At 43.5% G+C, this 23,669-nt stretch overlaps 1 protein-coding gene across 3 annotated transcripts in view; it reads right to left on the reverse strand.

Annotated features, from left to right (window-relative positions):
• Positions 1-23,669, reverse strand: part of nfyc (nuclear transcription factor Y, gamma) — a 79,280-nt gene that overhangs the window by 12,148 nt on the left and 43,463 nt on the right. For 2 of the 3 annotated variants that reach the window (XM_078423432.1, XM_078423433.1), the window contains exons 6-10: positions 18,807-18,974; positions 14,301-14,378; positions 11,375-11,527; positions 4,802-4,912; positions 294-368 (exon numbers count right to left, since the gene is read on the reverse strand). In XM_078423432.1, the coding sequence (XP_078279558.1) occupies positions 294-368; positions 4,802-4,912; positions 11,375-11,527; positions 14,301-14,378; positions 18,807-18,974 (585 nt within the window). The remainder of the gene's footprint in view (positions 1-293; positions 369-4,801; positions 4,913-11,374; positions 11,528-14,300; positions 14,379-18,806; positions 18,975-23,669) is intronic. The other variant, XM_078423434.1, reaches the window with a different exon arrangement.

Consider the following 23,669-nt stretch of genomic DNA (forward strand, 5'->3'; position numbering starts at 1 on the left):
TTTCTTCCGGGTGCTCCGGTTTCATCCCACATCCCAAATATGTTTGGGTTTGGAGGTTATTTGGCCTCTGTGAAGTTACTCTTAATATGTAGGGAGTGGATGTGAAAATGGAAATAACATAGAACTAGTGCCAATGGGTAATCGAAGGTCGGTGTGGACTTGGTGGACCTGTTTCCATGCTGTATCACTACACTAAAGTTCTAGATAGACTGAAAACATGGTGTTGGACACATATTTCTGATACAATTCATGGAAATAAAGTTTCAGATTAAACCTGATCAATATCAGCGTACCTGGCCATCAGTAAACTGGTTGTATTGCTGCTGTTGCTGCTGCTGCTGACCCTGCTGAACCTCTACTTGACCAACCTAAAATACGGGGGAGAAACATTTGCCAAGATAAGATACAAGTACAAAAGAGCAAGTTAACATTTGTGTTTCCACTTCTAGTTATTCACGAGCTCTGTCGATCTAACCTCATTCTGCAGCATAACGCAGAGGTGACCTAATTCCACGCTCGACAGCAGGTCATCTGCACAAACAGGTTATCCATCTAGTTCTAATTCCCCTGTGGGGTAACACCTAGAAATGCACACCTACTGACAAGAAGTGCAGGCATTCATCTACGTAACCGCCTCAGTGCTGAGCATTTCGGCCATAGGAAGGAATGTGTTTTCTCTTTGATTTCTTTCGAGCCAAGGGGAGGGATCAGTAATGGTCCCGTGATCAGGAAACTCACCCTCAGCAATTCACAGTTTATGAACTGTTATATTGACCTTCAAGTCAGGCCTATTAACTTAAGCACGAGTTAGGAAATCATTAATTGCCAAGAAATTCTCAATTGCTGTTGCTTTCCAGCGAGTGCCAGCAAGTCCGGGAGAAAGCAATTTAGATTAAAATGTTCAATGAAGCAAACATCAAGATTTACTGATGCATATTCAGTGCAGGCATAAACAGTGTAATAAAACCTTTACTAAGTTCCTATGAATGACTAAATCTTCTGTTCATAATCAAAGCTTTTCATCCCAAATAATCAATAATATAGCAAGCTTCTCTTGGATTAGGCAAACTGTTTTGTTACTCAAAATACGAACAAGTACATGATGGCAAGTCCAGGACTCCACTGGAAAAATTAAAACAAGTTTGTTTTATGTAGCCGTGGTGATGGAGAAAGTATGAACAGTAGAAAAGGAGTGTCTGTTAGGGTGGAGCAGGGTTGCTGTGGTGAAAACCCTGTGCACAAAGCATGATCCCAGTTTCCTCTTCACTGATCTGCATTTCCAGTATTCCCCTCTTGATTTTGCTTCTCTGCAATGGCTGTCCTGCATTCACACCTTTAACGCCTCACTTTAACATAAAACATATAACATATAACAACTACAGCATGGAAACAGGCCTGTCCGGCCCTACCAGTCCACGCCGACCATTCTCCCTGACCTAGTCTCATCTACCTGCACTCAGACCATAACCCTCCAATCCCCTCCTATCCATATACCTATCCAATTTACTCTTAAATAATAAAATCGAGCCAGCCTCCACCACTTCCACCGGAAGCCCATTCCATACAGCTCTCACTCTATACCTACTAAACAGATTACTTTGTTAACAGCATGTCACCAGGGCAACACTGGCCTCACCCCCTCAGATATTCTTATTGTCTTATCTGCAATGGCTTACCTCCTTCACCCTGGAACCTTGTCAGAATTGACAAAAGTATTTAGTTTTAGGAATTGTCAACACAAAACAGTGACTATGTCTCTTTGAGAGATGCTGCTCGACCTGCTGAGTGTTTCCAGCATTTTACGCTTTTAATTTTAGGTTTCTAGCTTGTGCGTTTAATAAAAAATGTATCCCAAGGTCCATCACAGGATAAAGAGCAGCCACACACACCAGATTTCCATTCACTATTGACAAACCTGGGTGCTTTTCAGGGAGGGAGCATTTCTCAAGAATGTTCCTCTCTTGTCAACACTCGGCTCCTTTATATTTAGGGTGAGAAGTTTTGGGGAGGGGATAAGAGGGACAAGTTTTTCAATGCAGAGAGTAGTTGATATGTGGAACGCTTTGTCAGGGGAGGTGTGGAGGCAGCTGTAATCACGATTTCAAAAAGCCTTCCAGATAGGCAATTGAATAGCCAAGGCATAGAAGGCCACAAACCCAGTGCAAGGAAATGGGATTAATAAGGCGGCATGGTGGCGCAGCGGTAGAGTTGCTGCTTTACAGCGCCAGAGACCCGGTTCGAACCTCACTACGGGTGCTGTCTTTAACGAGTTGCACGTTCTCCCTATGCACTGAGTGGGTTTTCTCCGAGAGCTCCACTTCCCTCCCGCACTCCAAAGACGTACAGGTTTGTGTTAGCGTTAGTGTGCGTGGTTCGCTGGTCGACGCGGACTCGGTCGGCCGAAGGGCATGTTTCCGCCCTGTATCTCTAAACTAACCTAAAAAGGATGAGGATCATGGTCAGTGTGGATGTCGTGGGCTGAAGGGTCCATTTCTGAGATGCAGGATTTTCTGACTCTACTTACTGCTCTCTGAGTCTATATGATCTTTGGCTTGGCTTCACAGAGCCATTGGGACCTCAAACAATCACTCCAATAACCATACCTAGAACGACACTGTTCTAAGTTTATGAACGGTGATCATGCCTTTAATCATGTTATACCCTTTGTTTCAGAAATATAGGACAATAAATAGACACCTTGAATAGTCTGGCAAAAAGGTTACTACCTGCAATAATAAAAGCACTAAAATGAACTTTCTCCCTTGGGCTATCATTTTCTACCTTTGGCAGGAGCGAAACAAAATATTCTCTACAACCTCCGGCTTTGGAATCCACTCTCACGACACACAAGAGGTCTGAGTGTAAACTGGAAAATATACTAACACTTTCATCCACAAATTTCTTTTTAAAGAGCATATTCAGGGATGCAGAAGGAAGGAACTGCAGATGCTGGTTTATCAGGAAAAGACAAAAAGGCTAGAGTAACTCAGCAGTTCAGGCAGCATCCTTGCAGACCATGGGTAGCTGACATTTTGGTACGGGACCCTTCTTCAGACTGATTGCAGGGGTTGGAGGAAAGAAAACAATGGAGAGACAGGACAAAGTGTGGACACAGGCGAGGGGGGTGATAAGCAGATGGTTGAACAAAGGACAGATGAACACGCACTAGGTGTGAGACAAGGCAATCGGAGTTGCAAATTGTACAGCTAGACGACTGTTAGAGGTGCGAATTGTTTAGGAATGTAGGTACGGAGGCAAGAGTCTCTGGTCAGGTCCAAGGTCAGTAGGGCTTGGGGAGAGGGGGGGGGGTAGAGTTTCAGAAATTATGTAAAATAGTTGTGTTGCAGGGATCATAAGGCTAGTCATAGAGTGATAGTGTGGAAACAGGCCCTTCAGCCCAACCCGCCCACACCGGCCAACAATGTCCCAGCTACACAAGTCCCACTTGCCTGCGCTTGGTCCATATCCCTCCAAACCAGTCCTATCCATGTACCTAGCTAATTGTTTCTTAAACAATGGGATAGTCCCAGCCTCAACTACCTCCTCTGGCAGCTTGTTCCACACATCCACCAACCACCCTTTGTGTGAAAAAGTTACCCCTCAGATTCCTGTTAAATCTTTTCCCCTTCACCTTGAACCTATGTCCTGTGGTCCTCAATTCCCCTACTCTGTGCGTCTACCCGATCTATTCCTCTCATGATTTTGTATACCTCTAAGATCTCCCCTCATCCCCCTGTGCTCCATGGAATAGAGACCCAGCCTACTCAACCTCTCCCGATAGCTCACACCATCTAGTCCTGGCAACATTCTCGTAAATCTTTTCTGACCCCTTTCAAGCTTGACAATATTTATTCCATAACATGGTGCCCAGAACCGAACACAATATTCTAAATGTGGTCTCATCAACATCTGATATAACTGCAACATGACCTCCCAACTTCTATACTCAATAGGTAGACACAAAATGCTGGAGTAACTCAGCCGGTCAGGCAGCATCTCTGGAGGGAAGGAATGGGTGACGTTTCAGACTGATGAAGGGTCTCAACCCAAATGGTTACCCATTCCTTCTCTCCAGAGATGCTGCCTGACCCGCTGAGTTACTCCAGCATTTTGTGTCTACCTTCGATTTAAACCAGCATCCGCAGTTTTCTTTTCTATACTCAATGCTCTGACTGATGAAGGCCAAAGTGACAAAAGCCTTTTTGACCACCTTATCTACCTGTGACTCGACCTTCAAGGAACCATGCACCTGTACTCCTAGATCCATCTGCTCTACATCACTACCCAGAGGCCTACCATTTACTGTGTAGGTCCTTTCCTTGTTCAATGTCCCAAAATGCAACACCTCACACTTCCTGTATTAAATTCCATCAACCATTCCTCTGCCCACCTGGACAATCGATCCAGATCCTGCTGCAATCTTTCACAACCACCTTCACTATCTGCAAAACCACTAACTTTTGTATCATCAGCAAACTTGCTAATCTTGCCCTGGATGTTCTCATCCAAATCATTAATGTAGATGACAAACAGTGACATGTCCAGCACTGAACCCTGAAGCACACCACTAGTCACAGTCCTCCAGTCTGAGAAGCAACCTTCCACCATCACCCTCTGCTTCCTTCCATGGAGCCAATTTGCTATCCATTCAACTAGAGTCCAGGACAGTCTCTGCAAAATGTAGGATGTTGTTTACAATCAGCTCCAACATAATTCAATTGAACAAATAACTGGTTATTTGTAACACAACATCAAATGTTCAGTCTTGCAGCCGAGGATGGGCTCTCAGACATATGCTCACCTGTTGTGGATTGCCTGGGGCAAGAGTCTGGATTTGTCCCTGTACCACTTGCGCTCCAGAGACAGGCTGAGCCAAGCGAATATACTGCAACTGTCCAGCATTTAACTGCAGCTGAGGATAACAACAGACGTAAACTTACAAAAGTAGATTATGATAAAGCTGTTTCTTTATATCAAATGCAAAAATCTCCAGCCACGCCTTCGACCGTTTGTTGCTTGCAACTTAAACCACTTTCCCAAAGCAGCAAGTGCAGAATATTATTTTGTTACATTCCAGGATCATTGTAGTCTAATAAAGCAGTGGTCAAACATTAACGGCAGTTACAATTCTTTACTGAGCTTGTCACCGATTAATCTACAATCTCATAAAAACGTACATTTTTCCCATAACTTTCATTATTAAAGAGAGTGACTTACTAGCAGTGATTTAGTTTAAGAAAATATTTCAAGAGACAAGACTTCCTGTCTAAATGGCACATTTTTGATGCATCCTATTCCATGGGCATTAACCGTTGTGGTCCCTTGGCAGCAATCTACTGAACCGCAGGGCAGATCTTGGTTTAATCCCATATGACAGCCATTGATGTATAAACATTGTCCATAAATGGCTTGGAGAATGGTCAACATTGGGAATCATAGTTGATTTGATTTGCCAAGATCAATTTTGGAATCCCTACCATTGCTTTTGGTGAAAAAAATAGCAGATTATACTTAAAAAATGATGAGAATCTAGAAAATGCGAGAATGCTCAAGGTATTAAACAACATACATTAGTGAGAAGCCAAATATATACTTTGCCTCTAATACACAGGGATAAAAGCTCAAAATGGTTGAAAGAATGATGAAAGAAAGGGGAAACAGTGGTTTTTAAATGGTGCAAGATTAGTTTGAAGTTTTGTATGAGTTTAGACTCTAATTTGGCTTATGCCAAACATCTTGCCTATCTCATCTAGTCCCATTTTTCTGCCTTTGGCCCATGTCCCTCCAAACCTTTCCCATCCATGTGTATGTCTAATGCCTTTTAAACATTGTAACTGTACCCAACCCCGCCAGTTCCTCTGGAGCTTGTCCACAGACCCACTGGCGTTTGTGAAAAAGTTCCACCTCGGGTCCCTTAAATTATTCCCCTCACACCTTAAACCTCGCCATCTAGTTTTTTGAGTCCCTTACCCTGAGCAAAAGAGACTGAACACTCACTCATCTTACTACACAAGGTGTTGGAGTAACTCAGCAGGTCAAGCATCTTATGCATTCATCTTATCTATGCCCCTCATGATTTAACATACCTCTACCTTCCTACTTGGTGACTGAGTGGTAACCATAGAAGTAGACAAGGAAAACAGGCCTATCTCATTGCACTTTATAACTCAAGCCCTCCAGGCACGGCAACATTCCTGTGAATCTTTTCTGCACCTTTTCAAATTTAATGACATTCTATAGCTCGGTATCCAGAACTGCACACATTGCTCCAAGTGCAGTTACACCAAAATCTTGCACAATTGCAACATGATTGAAAGGTGTTGATTTTCAGAAACCTGGGTGTACTAGTGGACAAATCACTGGAAATTATAATGCTAAAAAGCAGGGGTAGCAAGCAATATGGAAGGCAAATAGAGTGTTTGTGTTTACTGTACGAGATATCAAGTACAAAGATTAAAAGACATCTTATTGCAATTATGGAACCCCAGAAGCCTGCACCTGGAATGCAGTGCACAGGTCTGGTTAGCCCACCTACGGAAGGATATATTTTAATTGATGGAGCATAACGAAGATTCACATAATTCTTTGGTGGGATAGGGGTTATTGCCCTCCGAGGGACAGAGCAGATTTGAGGTTATACTCTCAATTTTAGAATGAGGTGCTCATCAAACCGATGTGTAGTGTAGTGTAGGGTAGTGTCACAAAATAAGGGTTAAATAGTCTGTAAATAACAGGTCAAACAATTATGACTGAGAAGTTTGCTTCACCAATAACGGAGCAATTATGACTGAGAAGTTTGCTTCACCAATAACGGAGCAAAATTATTTTTACAAGCGGTGTAAAGATTTAGTTAGAGAATATATTAAGGACAGAGGTTGATGGTAAGGGATTAAAGAAAATATGGGGCTCGTATTAGAAAGAGGCAGAGGTTTAAAATCAGCATTGATCCTGAATGGTGAGGCAGCTGAAGGTCCACATGACCAACCTAGAGTGATAAGTTAATATTGATACCAAAAGATAGTTTATATTGAACGTCATCCACATGCATTCATTAGATTAACTGATAATGACCGTGCTATCCTGCAAAAATACACAATGGGCTAGAGGAATAAATCTTATAAATCTTACTGAGAATCAGAGCGATGGACAACAAGAGAAACGGTTATAAGAGAGGCAGGACAACCTTTATGCTATTCACAAGAAACTTCTTTATTGAATAGGTTTTCCAAGGCATTTGCCAAAAGATGACTGCACAAGAAATGCCTCTCAACTGTGACTCCATCAATACCCTTCAGAACTTTATCCTTCAATACAATCACAAAATTTAGAGTCTTCTAAATTTCAACGAGTGCACGTTGAACCTGCTCAGTCATTCCTCAGAGACATAATCCCACATCCAGAAATCTTCTCTGCTCCAATGCAGGTGTGTCCCTCTTTAATGAGGACCAAAACTGTACAACGGAGGCCAGGTGTGTGTGACCAGGCCAATGCACTGTAGAATCGTAACCAGTTACTCCTGCACCCTTGCCATAAAGGTCAAATTCTACTTCCTGTAGATGTGGCAACAGGTGCTTCATCAATGAGAACACCCTGACCGCTCTGTTTAGCTACAGTCATGCTCCATTTAATTAATATCATGCTTTTCCATTTTTCGCATCAAAGTGAATAATCTGTTCCCTAGCATATCCTGCATTTTCCAGATTTTTGTCGTATTTTGATTTTGCTCAGATATCACTACTAATTGTAGCATATATCATATACCTTCAATTGGTATGACCAGAATAAAAGGGGAATGGCTCCCCTGAAGGATTTGTATGAATCAGATTAGTGCGTGTAACTAAGTACATTGGGTACCCTTCCCTTTATTTTATTTATAATGTTTAATTACTTGAATTTAAATTCCTCATCTGCTGGGATAGAGCTTTAAACACAAGTCTTTGATTCAAAGAGGTCTCGGACTGTGGTGATGGACTTACAGGAGCAGCATTCAACTTTCTCTTACTACTTATTTTTTATTTTATCTTTGTGGCATAAAGTCAGGTGCAATACATTCATTTCCTTCATCTGAGTCAATAACTCAGATTAAATAGTCATGGCCATAATTCTGATCTCCGTGATACCCCATAAATTACAACTTGCCAAACTGAAAATGGACATATTTATCCTGAATATTTTCTGTTATTTGGGACAATTGTCTATCCATGCGTATGCAGTTTCCCCAACTCCACAAACTCTTACCTGGCACCTCAATGAACACCTTTTGAAAATCAAAACGCACCCACAGGTCCCTCTTTATCCACCCTTCATCCTCAAAGAATCCCAATGTTCGTCAAACATTATTTCCTTAACATAAAGCTATTTTTTTTTTTTTTTTTTTTTTTTTTTTTTTTTTTATAAATTTTTTTTTAATTAAAAGTACGGTAAATTACAATAATACAACAGGTATATCTTAATACATTTTTTATACCGCTTCCTTTTTTTGAGCTTTAAGAAAAAGATAGAAGTAAAGAAGTAAAGAAAGAAAGTGCGCAAGAGTCGTGAAGTGCAAGAGAGTGTTGGGAAAAGAAAGCCCCTTGGAAAAGAAGTTAGAGAAGGAAGTAAAGTAAGAAAGTAGACCCTAGAAAAGAAAGCTATTTTCACTCTTCTTTATTACACTATAATTTTGGCGATAACCTGTTTCTATTTTTCTTATAATGGATCATCAATGGTGTGCAAGGTTAATGGCGCTGTAGTTCATGGTGCTTTTTGTCATCTCTCTTATGAAAAGGAATGTTAAATCTGCAGTTTTTCCAAGCTGCTGCAACCATGCCAGATTCTGGGAAATATTAGAAAATCACAACTAACGCGAGCACAATCTCTGCAGACACTTCTTTCGAGACCAGAGGTACTTTTTCCACAATTAATATCGATTGCTTTGAGTTTGTCCCCAAGTTTTCTCCCACCTTTTCTCATTAATTGGCTGGGTAAATGTAAAAAAAAAAATTGTCCCTAGTGGGTGTAGGATAATGTTAATGTACGGGGATCACTGGGCGGCACGGACTTGGAGGGCCGAAAAGGCCTGTTTCCGGCTGTATGTATATGATATGATATGATATGATATACTTGAAGACGGGTGACAATAAATTGTAGTCTCGACCATTTCCTTATTTTCCATTGTTAATTCCTCAGTGACATCTAAGGAATGAATGTTTAGTTTGGCTACCTTCCTTTTTATATATTTGTAGAAACTCCTTTTGTCTGTTTTATGTTTCTTACTGCCTTAGTCTCAATTGATTTTCTCCTTCATTGTCTTTTTACTCATCCTTTATTGGTTTTTAAATTTTTCCCAATCTAATCATATTATACATCTCTTTTCTTTCCATCCTTCTCTTTAGTTGACAAGATTAATGGAATATGACACCTCAGAGAATTGCAAAATATCCCCTTAAATCACAGTGCACATTTTGTCTTTATATTTTCCAATTCACCTTAGCCAACTCAATCTTCACACCAGAGTGAAAAGATTTGAACTTAAGACATTAATTTCAGACTCAAAAAACTATAGATACTGGACTCCGGAGCAATAAACAGCTGGAGGAACTCAAAATGGGTCAAGCAGCATCTGTGGTGGCAAAGGGATGGCCGGCGTTTCAGGTCGAGACACTGCAACAGGAGAATGAAAGAAAAAAAATCCATGCAACAGGAAAAGCAAGAAGGAAAAGTGGACAAAGGGAGAACCTGGGTGGACTGGAAGGAGTGGGAAAGGGGCAGGGGAGAATGGAGGTGACTTGACATTTCAGAGTCAAGTTTCTCACTGTCAAACCAACATGAAATTCTATCATGAAATAACCATTCTTCCTCAGGATCCTTCACTGAGAGTTCACTAATCCATCCTGTATCATTACACATGGCCAGGTTTAATTTAGCCAGTTCTCTGCTTAGTTTCACAACACATCTTTTGAAACTGTTCAAAGTATGCCATCAACTTCTCTTCAACACTCCCATTGCAAATTTGGGTTGTCCAATCTATGCAAGGATTAAAATCATGATTATTGCAATATCAGTCTTGGAAGCTCTCATTTCCCGATTTATATTCTGGGCTATAGGCTAGCCTTTGCTCGGGAGTCTACAGAGCAGTTTTGCTTCCCATGTTCTTATTCAACCAATTCTGCATCTTTACTTTCAACTCAAGATATTTTCTCACACTGTACTGGTCCTAAATTAATGAGATGCTCAGATCATTTCTGTTGTTTATTCTTCAGAAAGGTCACATTGCTTGGCTTTCCATTTGTTCAGTCGAACATTTTGTTCCACCTGTGTGGGAAGGAACTGCAGTTGCTGGTTTACACCGAACATAGACAGAAAATGCTGGAGCAACTCAGCAGGTTAGGCAGCTTCTCTGGAGAAAAGGAATAGGTGAGGTTTCAGGGTGAGACCCTTCTGAAGAAGTCTCAACCTGAAACGTTACCTATTCTTTTTCTCTGCAGATACTGCCTGACCCGCTGAGTTACTGCAGCATTTTGTGTCTATTTTGTTCCAACTGTTGCTTTGTTCGTAGCAGAATTACTTCTGCAATCAAAAGGTTATAGGTTCAAATTGCATTTGAGACTGAAGAAAAAAGTCTAGCTGGAACACTTGGAAAGTCAGGGAGTGCTACACTGACAGAGGCACAAGATTTATCTGAAGTCTGGTTATCTCCTTCACGAGGATTTAAAAGAACCCATGAGATTATTCCAAAGAATACCAGGAAACTATCCGTTATGCCCCAGCCAAAACATCTCTCAGATAATCTGGTGACTGACACACTGTTCGAGGGAGCACTCCACAGTTTGGCCACATCACCCACCATGTTGACACTCCTTGAAAAGTGTTTATCATTGTAAAGATTATTAAAATTATATTTCTACTCTTAGGAAGCATTAAAATATAACACCCCATTTTAGATTGTAATAAAGTTATTAAATCTTTATTTTCTGTCAGAATTTACACATCCAAAATATATATTGCCTATTTCTTCTAGAGATTGTAAAGAATTTTCATTCATTTTTTCATGCATTCCCTTAAGGGAGCTCAGTGTCAAAAACCTCAGAATGGCAGGAAAGTGGGGGTGGAGTTGAGAGTGGGGTTGGTAGAGCCATTGTAAAGAGAACCCACAAGAATAAACTATTCTGTCTACTGTTGCATCTCCTTCACCACTCTGGAAAATGACTAAAAGGTGCTTTCAGGCTTTGGAGCATCACCAAGTGACAGTGGAGAACAGTATCTCATCCACATTCTCCTGTACCTACAGCCTATCGCAAAACCTTCGGCCTGTTGTGCATATTTGGGGAAACAGAGTTTCCACAAGTAATTTTATTTGACAACTTTACAAGTGGTTCCAGGGAGCTGTGCATACTGGTATCTGCTGGATCTCGCCGGTGTTGGTGATGATCTGCTGCATGACCTGCATGGTTTGCACCGAGTTGGTCAGAGCCGGCTGCGTTTGGTTCTGTGCAGGAACAAGCTGCACCTGCTGTCCATCGCCAACCTGCATCGTCACTGGGGCACTCTGCAACAAAGCAAAGCAGCAATTACTTTTCTGCTCAAAGCCATGCACAACTTCGGAAGCAGTTTTAAAGATTCTGCGTTCCCACAACACGTGCTATGACGGTGATACAAAATCTCCATGGAATATGCTCTCGACATTCCCACTGTGAACCTGGCCCTTTCTCCATCCCAGACACTCCATGCGAACACATGCATCTGGTTCAGTGTCAGCAGCGGTTCAGACCCTGAAGGTGATAGAATACACGTTTAAGATAAGTTACAGAAGCCTTGGCACAAAAGTCAAGGCTGATATTCCAATGCAGTACCCAAGAAAGTACTATGCTGTTAGAAAGGATGAGATACAAAACCAAGGTCCCGGCTAATCTCAGGGGAATGCAAGCTTCCATGGAGTTATGAGCAATCTTTATCTCTCAACCAAAAATCACTTGATTATTGTCACTTCTTTTGTAAGAGCTTGGTACAACTAACTACACTTACTAATGTTAAAGACAGCACCAAGGCACAGCTTGTAGAGCTGCTGCATCACAGCTTCCAGAAACCCAGGTTCGACCCTGACCTCAGGTGCTGTCCGTATGGAGTTTGCACATTCTCCATGATCGCATGGGTTTCCTCACACATCCCAAAGATGTGGGGGTTTGTAGGTTAATTGGCCCTCTGCAAATTGCCCCGAATGTGCAGGGAGTCTATGAGAATGTGGGATAACATAGAACTAGTGTGAATGGGTGATCGATGGTCGAAGTGGACTCGGTGAGCCGAAGGGCCTGTTTCCATGGTGTATCTTGTAATCAATCAATTCGTACATATTTAAAGGTGGTTGAATGAGATGCAATTACTGCATTGAGAGACATTGAGACATAGGTTTAACTGGACAAGGCATGGAAGGATACATTCGTAAATGCTCGGAAATGCAATTAATGTAGATGTGCAAGAAACGGTGGTTTGGGCACGGTAGTCTTTTTTCTTGCTATGCCACTGTTTGATAATGCTGCAAACCATTTTCCACACGAAAAATACAAACAAAATCTATAAACAGAATTATTTTCAAATCTGGGGGATCTGGCAGGCAGCTGTTGGAATTCAGGGCTTTATTTTCATACATCAGCTGAGATAAAACATTGGCCAGTACTGGTTAGACTCTGGGGTGGCAGTGCATCCATTAGCATGTACGGGTTCCAGTTGAGCAGACTGTATTTTCCGAGAGTGCTGAGGGCTTTTGACAATCAGTGAATAGAATGAAAGTGCATTCAGTAATTAATCTGACAATGCAATTGACAATGGGGCCAGAGGTAAAATGAGAGCATATCATCATCTGGATAAATCCTTGAAAACATGGACACAAAGTGCTGGAGGAACTCAGCAGGTTAGTCAGCATCTCTGGAGAACCTGGACAGGTGATGTTTCAGACCAGGACCCTTCTTCACACTGCTTCACATTCTCCAGAGATGCTACCTGACTCGCTGAGTTACTCCAGCACCGTGGGTCCTTTTTTGTAAACCGGCTTCTGTAGTTCTTTGTTGCTGCACTGCAGGCAGAATGATTTGAATGGCTTTGTTATAATTCCGACAGTTGTGATATCCAAGTCTACCGGCAATAAAGGAGTCTTACGTGCACAACTTGGAAGCCCAGTCAGACAATCTAATTTGAACAGATCTGCTCAAAAACAAAGTACTAGAGATGGTGAAAATTTGATTTTTAAAGGAATTGATGGGTGCGGGGCAAGTAAAGGAATAGGGTATCAAAGTAAAGTGATGGCCAAATCCTATTTGCATATTTTTGTTCTTAAAACAGAAAATGCTGAAAATATTTAAATCAGGCAGCATCTCTGGAGAGATGCTCATCAAAAGGCCACTGAACTGAAACAAGGTTTTAATGAAACATCATCAAGCCAAGACATTAACACCATTTGTCTCCCAGTGGGTGCTGCCTGACCTGCTGTGCATTTGCAGCATGCTCTGGGTTTATTTCAATCAGCAACTTAGCTCCAAGTCAAACATACAGTAGGATTCTCATTTATTTGCTCACTGGCTGTAAAACTTCTCACTTTTGCTAGATTACCAAAATGTAATTGAAAATAATTTTACTGTTTCTGCAAATTAGATTTAAATTTGGTAATGCTTTCCCCAAAGTGCTGATTACTGTTGATTAGATTTTACGGAAATGCCTGCGTGGTTCTGGTATTAGCTGAGAGTTCACATTTGGACTGAGACCACTGGAAAACCAGGACCAACAAGGGCCCTGAAAGCATCTGTACTTTCTCCAGAGATGTGCAGCTTGGCACGTAATCTTCAGGAACACTGTCTGCTTCAAAGCATTGGAAATTCTGCTGCTCTTTCCCACACTTCTAGGCACATTGTTTCACCGCATTGCCAAGGTGGTGACTGTCAATTGGTGGCTGTCAATCTAACATAGCAGACAACCAGAAATACACATTTTTGCTTTTAGAGCCATCACCCCATCAGCCAAAATCTCAGTCCAATATCATTCACTACATTGAACAATACAACAGCAGCATTTTGCATGCATATGCATTTCCGTTCACAGGAACAATTTCAGAATAAATTTAATAGCACAAGACTTTAGAGCAGGTAATCTAAAGTTAAGATTGCACATTTTAAGGAGCATCTTGAAGAGAGATAGAGTCTAGGAAAGGAATTCAAGAGGAGAGGAAAGCAGAAAATTCAGAGTGTTAGCTTTATGCAATGTGAACACAAAGACAAGTACTTGCACAAACACCAAGTATACATGCTGCGTCTGTCTTCACTGTCACAAATTACCGTGATTGATGCTGCTGTCGCCTGCGACTGTGCGACCTGCACTTGCTGCAGTTGCTGGACAGTGGCTCCTTGCACAACCTGTAGATGCAACATTTCTAATTACACATGCTGCACTTCCGGTGCACGCTACCAGCAGATCTAATCAGTAACATACGGCATAGTGTTCAGTTCCATTAGAACAAGGATCAGATGGCACATGCTGATGTAACATGCTGCTGTGACCTGTAAATTACTGGGCTTACTATGAGGGGCGTTGCAAGAATTAACATTTAGAGTTCTTTGCATGTGGCAGTATTATGAATTGAAAATATGAAGAGCTACCAAAATTAAATTCTGAACCATATTTTGAAAGACATATTGAGCCAAAGAAAAATGTGCATTTATACACTTGCAATGGTTTTAACCTCAATTATATATTCAAATGGCAGAGAGACTTCCTGCTGCTCAGGGAAGATCACAGACAATTAAACTTGCTCTTTGCTAGGCTCCAATGTTTCGCAACAGAATGAATCCAAGGTCTTAGACCAAGCCAGAGACTCAAAGATCACTGAATCTCCCTTGAAACAAGAACTTACATTTAATATCTATCTATCTATCTATATCTATATCTATCTATCTATATATCTATCTATATACTACTAAAACTCAGATCTTGTGTTATATATATATATGCGCGTAACAGCGGTTTCTCTGATTTCGTCAAAACGGTGAACCGTAGCGCCACGATTTTTGCACCGCCTTAATCACCACGCGGTTATCTGCTGCAAAATTGTTTTTTATTTAATTCGGTCGCATGTTTTTTAAGTTACAGAGGTTTTAAAGCGCTCCCCCCCCCCCCCCTAAATTATAGGGGGCGCTGCGGTGCAGATTTAGTTTTCAGCTTGTGGCTTGTGACGGCTACATTTGTTTCGAAAAGTTTCCAGAAAAGGATTTAGTTTTCAGCTTGTGACGGCTACATTGTTTCGAAAAGCTAAATTGTTATTGCAAGTCAAGTCAAGTCAATTATATTTGTATAGCACATAGTTGGGAGGAGTTGGCTGCGCCTAACGGCTGCGGCTCTCTGGCAGTCTGTTGTCTTTTTTTCTTTTTTTTTTGTTTGTGTCGGTGTTGGGATGGTTTTTGTTTCTGTTTTTGGCTGTGTATGTGTGGTGGGGGTGTGTGGTGGGGGTGTGGGGTGGGGCGGGGGGAAACCTTTATTTTATTAGGTCTCTTCCCCGGGGCGCGGCTCGGCTGCGGGCCTTAACATTGCCGGCGCAGCTCGGCTGCGGGACGTTTCAGTGCCCGGTGCGGCTCGGCTGCGGGCCTTAACATTGCCGGCGCAGCTCGGCCGCGGGACGTTTCAGTGCCCGGTGCGGCTCGGCCGCTGGACTTAACATCGCCCGGTGCGGCCGCGGGACGTTTCAGTGCCCGGTGTGGCCGCGGGACGTTTCAGTGCCCGGTGTGGCCGCGGGACGTTTCAGTGCCCGGTGCGGCTCGGCCGCGGGACGTTTCAATGCCCGGTGCGGCTTGGCCGCTGGACTTAACATCGCCCGGTGTGGCCGCGGGACGTTTCAGTGCCCGGTGCGGCTTGGCCGCTGGACTTAACATCGTCAGCGCTGTTCGGCCGCGGGACGTTTCAGTGCCCGGTGCGGCTCGGCCGTTGGACTTAACATCGCCCGGTGTGGCCGCGGGACGTTTCGGTGCCCGGGGCGGCTCGGCCGCGGGGCCTTCCATCCCCTTGCGGGGGCTGTGCGTGTCGGTTGCCTCGGTAGGGGTCGAGCTGCCTGTCCGTGGGTGCGGGGGGAAGAGAGGGGAAGTTTTGTTGCCTCCATCACAGTGAGGGGGTGTTTGGAGTCACTGTGATGGATGTTTGTGTTGGGGTCGGGTGTCCTGTGTTCTTTTCTTTTTTGCTGTATTTTGTGTGACTGCTGAAATTTCGCTCGGTGTTGTGCCGAGTGACAATAAAGTGTTGTTATGGTTATGTTAAGTGCTGCACATCTGATTAGGAAAAAAAAAAAAAAAGGTTATAGTGGTCACTTGACATACACAGATCAGGAGGACGGGCCCAACGGGCACACTTGGAGAGTAAGAATGGGGCTGGGGGAGGAGAGAATGGGGGGTGTGGGGACGGGCCCAACGGGCCCGCTTTGAACGGGCACACTTGTTCTAGTATAATACTAAAACTCTGCGTTCGTATGTATGTGTGTATGTGTGTATGTACGGAAGATTCCGAAGTTTAACTTACAAACCCTACTCCTCCAAGACGGTACACCAAAGCGCTACGAACCCTACTCCTCCAAGACGGTACACCAAAGCGCTACGATTTTTGTACCGCCGTATTCACCATTAACCTGGGCAACTATCGTAAGTACTTTCGTTCAAATTGAAGCTACCTTTTTAAAGCTAGAGAGATATTAAAGTTTAAATTTTCATTTCTAACCCTTTTCTTCAAGGGGCTACATTTGTTTCCAAAAGTTTCCAGAAAAGGACAGAAAAGGATTTAGTTTTCAGCTTGTGACGGCTACATTGTTTCGAAAAGCTTCCAAGAAGTCTTTTTTGTTATTGCAAGTCAAGTCAAGTCAAGTCAAGTCAGTTTTATTTCTATAGCACATTTAAAAACAACCCACATTGACCAAAGTGCTGCACATCTGATTAGGAAAAAAAACCAAAACATCTGATTAGGAAAAAAATAAAAAAAATAAGGCTATAGTGGTCACTTGACATACACAGATCAGGAGGACGGGCCCAACGGGCACACTTGGAGAGTAAGAGTGGGGCTGGGGGTGGAGAGAATGGGGGGTGTGGGGACGGGCCCAACGGGCCCTCTTTTCTAGTATAATACTAAAACTCTGCGTTCGTATGTATGTGTGTATGTGTGTATGTACGGAAGATTCCGAAGTTTAACTTACAAACCCTACTCCTCCAAGACGGTACACCAAAGCGCTACGATTTTTGTACCGCCGTATTCACCATTAACCTGGGCAACTATTGTAAGTACTTTCGTTCAAATTGAAGCTACCTTTTTAAAGCTAGAGAGATATTAAAGTTTAAATTTTCATTTCTAACCCATTTCTTGAAGGGGCTTCAGCGCGTGATGGCTACATTTGTTTCCAAAAGTTTCCAGAAAAGGATTTACTTTTCAGCTTGTGACGGCTACATTGTTTCGAAAAGCTTCCAAGAAGTCTTTTTTGTTATTGCAAGTCAAGTCAAGTCAAGTCAGTTTTATTTGTATAGCACATTTAAAAACAACCCACGTTGACCAAAGTGCTGCACATCTGATTAGGAAAAAAAACAAAAACATCTGATTAGGAAAAAAAAAAAAAAAGAAGGCTATAGTGGTCACTTGACATACACAGATCAGGAGGACGGGCCCAACGGGCACACTTGGAGAGTAAGAGTGGGGCTGGGGGAGGAGAGAATGGGGGGTGTGGGGACGGGCCCAACGGGCCCTCTTTTCTAGTCTATATACTAAAACTCTCGTTTGTTTGCTTGTTCCTGAACTACAGCCAAATCAGTACACGATAGCGCTACAATTGTAGGCCCACCTTACTCACTGCCGTCCTGTGGTCCTACAGAAGAAGTTTCACTGAAACCGGTGTTATATATTTAAAGTTATTCACATTTTAAGGTTTAAAAACTGCGCATGCGTAGTTGGGGCCCCATTAATCTGGTATTTACCTAAGATGGCCGCCGCACCCGCACTTGCGCAGAACAAACGTGTCCGCGCCTGCGCAGTTGGGGCCCGTTGATCTCCGTTGATCTGGGATGGGTCCGATTGGGGCTCGCCCACCTGTCTCTTGGTGGCGGGTTTGCCCACTCCGTAGCGGTGGGACAGCCAGGCCTGGTGCCGGGGGAAGCAGCCGGAGCCTGGACGTGACTGGGTAACCGCGAGCCTGGGATGGGCTAAGAGGAAAGGCGGCAGCAGCAGTAGTGGTGAGGCCGGGCATTGGTGGAGATGGAGGCCGAGGCCTGCCCTCAGCTCCCCTGTCCCCCCTCCTCTCCTCGGCCGGCTCAGCGCCTTTCCCACGCCGCCCAGAGTCCAGCGGCATTGGTGCTGCTGTCTACCCACAGCACTGATTCCCACACCGGGACGGGACAGGACTCTCTCCCTCCCCCTCCTTTTCAACAATGGCGGCCGCCCGGGCCGGGAGGCCGGTTGCTATGCAACCTCCGTCAGGCGGTGTCCGGGGGGAGTGAGGGATAAGGGGGGTTGAGGGGGATGGAGTGGGTGAGGGGTGGAGGAGGATGGTGGGGGAGGAGGGTTGGAGGGAGGGGGAGAGGAGGAGGGATGGGGAAGGGTGAGAGGGGGAGGGAGGGAGGAGAGGGGGAGTGGGAGGGGTGAGAGGAGTGGGGGAGGAGAGCGTGCTGCACCAATGCAGAAAAGGTTTGGGCCCAATGGGTCCACTTGGTCTAGATTATGAATAAAGACGCTATGGGTTCTTGGTGAGCTGAGGAGTTTGATTACAAGTGAAGATTGTGGATACCAAAAAGTCTTATTGTGCTCCCAGAAGCCTCCATGCATCTTACCTGGCCCTGCTGTGCCTGTCCAATGATGATCTGACTTGGCTGAATGGCTGAGCCACCAGAAGCCTGAGCCTGTTGTTGCCCCTGTACCTGCACTGTGGTGGGCTGCTGGGCCAACGTGAAATAGTACTGCACTTGCTCAGAGCTTGGAACTGCCTGGCGGACTTCCTCCTGTCAGACAAAAAAAAAAAAAAAGTACATTTGATAAATGCAAGAACATTTGCTACCATCGTTCAAGACATTGCCATTGAAATGAAAGGCATTTCATTCTACAATTAAATATAAAATTAAGCAAATTACTAACTGTCCTTCACAGATGCTGCCTGACCCACTGAGTTACTCCAGCACTTTGTGTTTTATTTTGGATGCCAGCATCTGCAGTTTTGTGTATTTCCATGGTACACAAGAGCATCAGCAGATCAAACCAGCCATTCCCCATTCTCAAACAAACAGATCTTGGCTTCATCACTTATGTGGTAACTGGCTGACATTAAGCTTTGAATTCTCTCCCAGGCAGTACTGAATTAGGAAACCGGTGGCTCAGAGGCTACGATCTAACTGTGTGCTCGCCAGATATTGTTTAATCTTCACTCACCTGCTTCCAGGTTTTAAAAATGTCTGTGCATTTTCTTTCTTGTGATATTGCCAGCACACACTGATATGATAGTGCACACTCTCTTCCTGGAGTATTATGCTGCCAACTCCACCCACACCAGCAGGTGCCCGTGCTAATCCTGAAATGCAATTCTAACGCATACAGGTGTCCTTTAAATCCACCAAAGGTTATTTTGGTGCCCACTTGCAAGATCTAAACCACTAGCTAATATAGTTTCTCCTTTGAGGGTGAGCCAGAGAATGAACACACAGTCCAGGAGGGATCTGGTTTTGATTATTGGTCTCTTAATTTTCAGCCTTTTGCAGCATTTGGATGCGATAATTGGCATCAATTAAGCCATTTATTCATATTGTCCCATCAGTTTTAACAGGTACTTCCAACATGGACATGGACAGGCCTTCTCCCTACCCCGTTATGCTTGATGCATGTCAGTGCAAGATAACAGAACCCCTACCAGATAGAGTACGATCCATGGGTGCTCTTTGAAGGCTTGTTGCTGCTCAGCCTGTGACAGAATGAGCAAACATCCTTCTCCCAGCTCGCTCAGCTCACAGCTGAGAGTGTAGGATGTTTACACACTAGACCACAGTGTCGGGACGTGATTCCTCTGCACCAATATGAAAGCTTCAAATGAGAGCGAGAAGAAAGGAGATTACACAACCAGAAACAAAAAACAGTGCATGCAGTTCAGTGAATGAAAGGAAAGGCCAACATTCAATGGCTCTCGTTTCCAGGCAAAGGAACTCTGACACAAATTTCTTAACCTCAGTACTGATTGCTTCATCCCACTTTTAATGCAATTACACCAGTTTCTGTTATGATTTGAATTTCTAGTATTTTTTGCTGGTGCTTCACAAAAACAATATCACAGATGGGATTAAAAAGACACATCAACTTTTGTCAATATTCTGATGTACTCATTCCACTGTAATTGTTTATAACAATTCAGTGCACAAACACCCCTTTAAGCAGTAGTCTTCCCCGTGATCATGGCTAAGAGATCAAGCCCCCCCCCCCCCCCCACAAAGATTTGAACTTAAAAAAATTGTGATCGTCAGTATTTATTTTTAAAAGATACAGCATGGAAACACACACCGACAATTGATCATACATTCATACTAGTTCTATGTTATCCTACTTTTGCATCCACTCCTTACACACTAGGGGCAATTTACAGAAGACGATTAACCTACAAACCCACGTCTTTGGGATGTGGGGGGAAACCAGCGAGAATGCGCAAGTCGACACAGGCAGCACCAAGGTCAGGAATTGAACCTGGGTCTCTGGTGCTGTGAGGCAGCAGGTCTACCACCGTGCTACCCTTGGCTGGTGTGCATGTGCTGAGCTGCAGGACCTGCATAATGCAGGATTGTCAAAAATGCCTACTCATAGTGCTCTCAAATAGATAAGGATCCCATGACATTATTTCAAAGAGCAAAATCCCATGATACTATTTCAAACGTGATCAGTGCCCTGGTCGTGTTTATCCTACAACTAACATCACAGAAACATGTTGATTATTACCACACAGCTGCCATAGAGTTTGCTATATATAAACTGTATGCCACATTTTAGACACTGCCATACTGACAACAGAGCAAAGTGTTCCATTGGCTGCAAAACATTTAGATGCATAGACAATAGGTGCAGGGGTAGGCCATTCAGCCCTTCGAGCCAGCACCGCCATTCAATGTGATCATGGTTGATCATCCACAATCAGTACCCCGTTACTGCCTTCTCCCCATACCCCTTGATTCCGCTAGCCCGAAGAGCTCTAACTCTCTTTGGAATGCATCCAGTGAATCAACCTCCACCGCCTTCTGAGGCAGAAAATTCCACAAATTCACAACTCTCTGTGTGAAAAGGTGCTTTGCTACTATACTCAACTCCTCTCATTATGAAGGCCACCATGCCATCAGCTTTCTCCACTGCCTGCTGTATACTTACTTTCAGTGACTGATTACTATGACACCCAGGTCTCGTTGTACTTCCCCTTTTCCTAACCTGACACCATTCAGATAATGAATGGGTGACGTTTCGACCCGAAACGTCACCCATTCCTTCTCTCCCGAGATGCTGCCTGACCTGCTGAGTTACTCCAGCATTTTGTGAATAAATCGATTTGTACCAGCATCTGCAGTTATTTTCTTATACCATTCAGATAATAATCTGGCTTCCCGTTCTTGCCTCAAAAGTGGATAACTTCACATTTATCCATATTATACTGCATCTGCCCACTCACCCAACCTGTCCAAGTCACTCTGCATACTCATAGCATCCTCTTCACAGTTCACACTGCCACCCAGCTTTGTGTCAGCTGCAAATTTGCTAAAGTTACTTTTAATTCCTTCATCTAAATCATTAGTGTATGTTGTAAATAGCTGCGGTCCCAGCACAGAGCCTTGTGGCACCCCACAAGTCTGCCATTCTGAAAGTGACCCATTAATCCCGACTCTTTGTTTCTTGTCAGCCAACCAATTTTCTATCCATGTCAATACCCTACCGCCAATACCATGTGCTCTAATTTTGCCCACTTATCTCCTGTGTGGGACCTTATCAAAGGCTTTCTGAAAGTCCAGGTACACCCTTGTCCATTTTACTTGTTACATCCTCAAAAAATTCCAGAAGATTAGTCAAGCATGATTTCCCCTTCGTAAATCCATGCTGACTTTGACCAATCCTGTTACTGCTATCCAAATGCGCCGCCGCTATTACATCTTTAATAATTGACTCCAGCATCTTCCCACCACCGATGTCAGGCTAGCTGGTCTATAATTCCCTGCTTTCTCTCTCCTATCTTGAAAAGTGGGATACAATTAGCTACCTTGCAATCCACAGGAACTGATCCAGAATCCATTGAACATTGGAAAATGATCACCAATGCGTCCACGATTTCTAGAGCCACCTCCTCAAGTATCCTGGGATGCAGACCATCAGGCCCTGGGGATTTATCAGCCTTCAGTCCCATCAGTCTGCCCAACACCATTTCCTGCCTAATGTGAATTTCCTTCAGTTCCTCCGTCACCCAAGGTCCTCTGTCCCCCCGTACATCTGGGAGATTGTGTCTTCCTTAGTGAAGACAGAACCAAAGTACCTGTTCAACTCATCTGCCATTTCCTTGTTCCCCATAATAAATTCACCTGTTTCTCTCTTCAAGGGACCCACATTTGTCTTAACTAATTTTTTCCTCTTCACATACCTAAAGCAGCTTTTATATTCTTGACTCGCATACCTTCATACTTCATCCTTTCTCCCCATGTTGCCTTTTTAGTTACCTTCTGTTGATCTTTAAAAGTTGCCCAATCCCCTGGCTTCCCGCTCATCTTTACTATGTTATACGTCTTCTCTTTTATTTTTATACCGTCCTTGACTTCCCTTGTCAGCCATGGTCGCCTCTTACTCCCCTTAGAGTCTTTCTTCCTCTTTGGAATGAAATGATCCTGCACCTTCTGGATTATTCCCAGAAACACCTGCCATTGCTGTTCCACTGTCATCCCTTGGAGCTTCTGAAGCTACAAAAAATGCTGTAGAAATTCAAGTCTGACTTCCTTCTATTCGTTAATTTCCTTGAAGCCAGCTTGCTGAAAAATAACTTCAAGTGGACAACCTCCATCTCGCATCAGTACATAGGTGTCACAGCGGTCTGGCGGCAGCACGCCCACCATTGTCTCACCTGGAATCAGTTCCTATCACGGGCCAGTGATTCTATCTCTGAGCAGCAACATGTCCTACAAATATCAGTAATCACAGGGAAGATCGGCAGCACCAGCAATCCGATTAGACTGAAGAAGGTTCCCAATGGAATGTAAGTTGGCGTCGAAGCGTGGCGACTCTTTTCAGAGGACGATCTACAATCATTCAATGATCATTCTGCTCTTTCAAATTTCTTTTAGAACTCCATTCTGCACTCTCTAATCCCCTTTGTACTTGAGTTTGATTGTATTTATGTATAGTATTATCTAACCTGATTATTTCGCATTCAAAACAAAGCTTTTCAAGGTACCTTTGTACACATGACAATAGTATACCTAAACCGATCGAAACATTGCCTGTCCATTCCCTCCACAGATACTGCCTGAACCCACCCTCCCTGGGTTCCTCCAGCAATGTGTGTTTTGCTCGATTCCTGTATCGGCAGTTCAGTGTGTCTCAATCCAGACTTCTGCTCACTGAACTGACGCATGGATTGACACCCTGCATTTCTGATTTTGTACCTCAGTGTCAAAACATGAGAAAGATGCTGTCATTCT

Source organism: Rhinoraja longicauda, chromosome 27 (genome assembly GCF_053455715.1).
Source record: "Rhinoraja longicauda isolate Sanriku21f chromosome 27, sRhiLon1.1, whole genome shotgun sequence".
Classification (NCBI taxonomy): domain Eukaryota; kingdom Metazoa; phylum Chordata; class Chondrichthyes; order Rajiformes; family Arhynchobatidae; genus Rhinoraja; species Rhinoraja longicauda.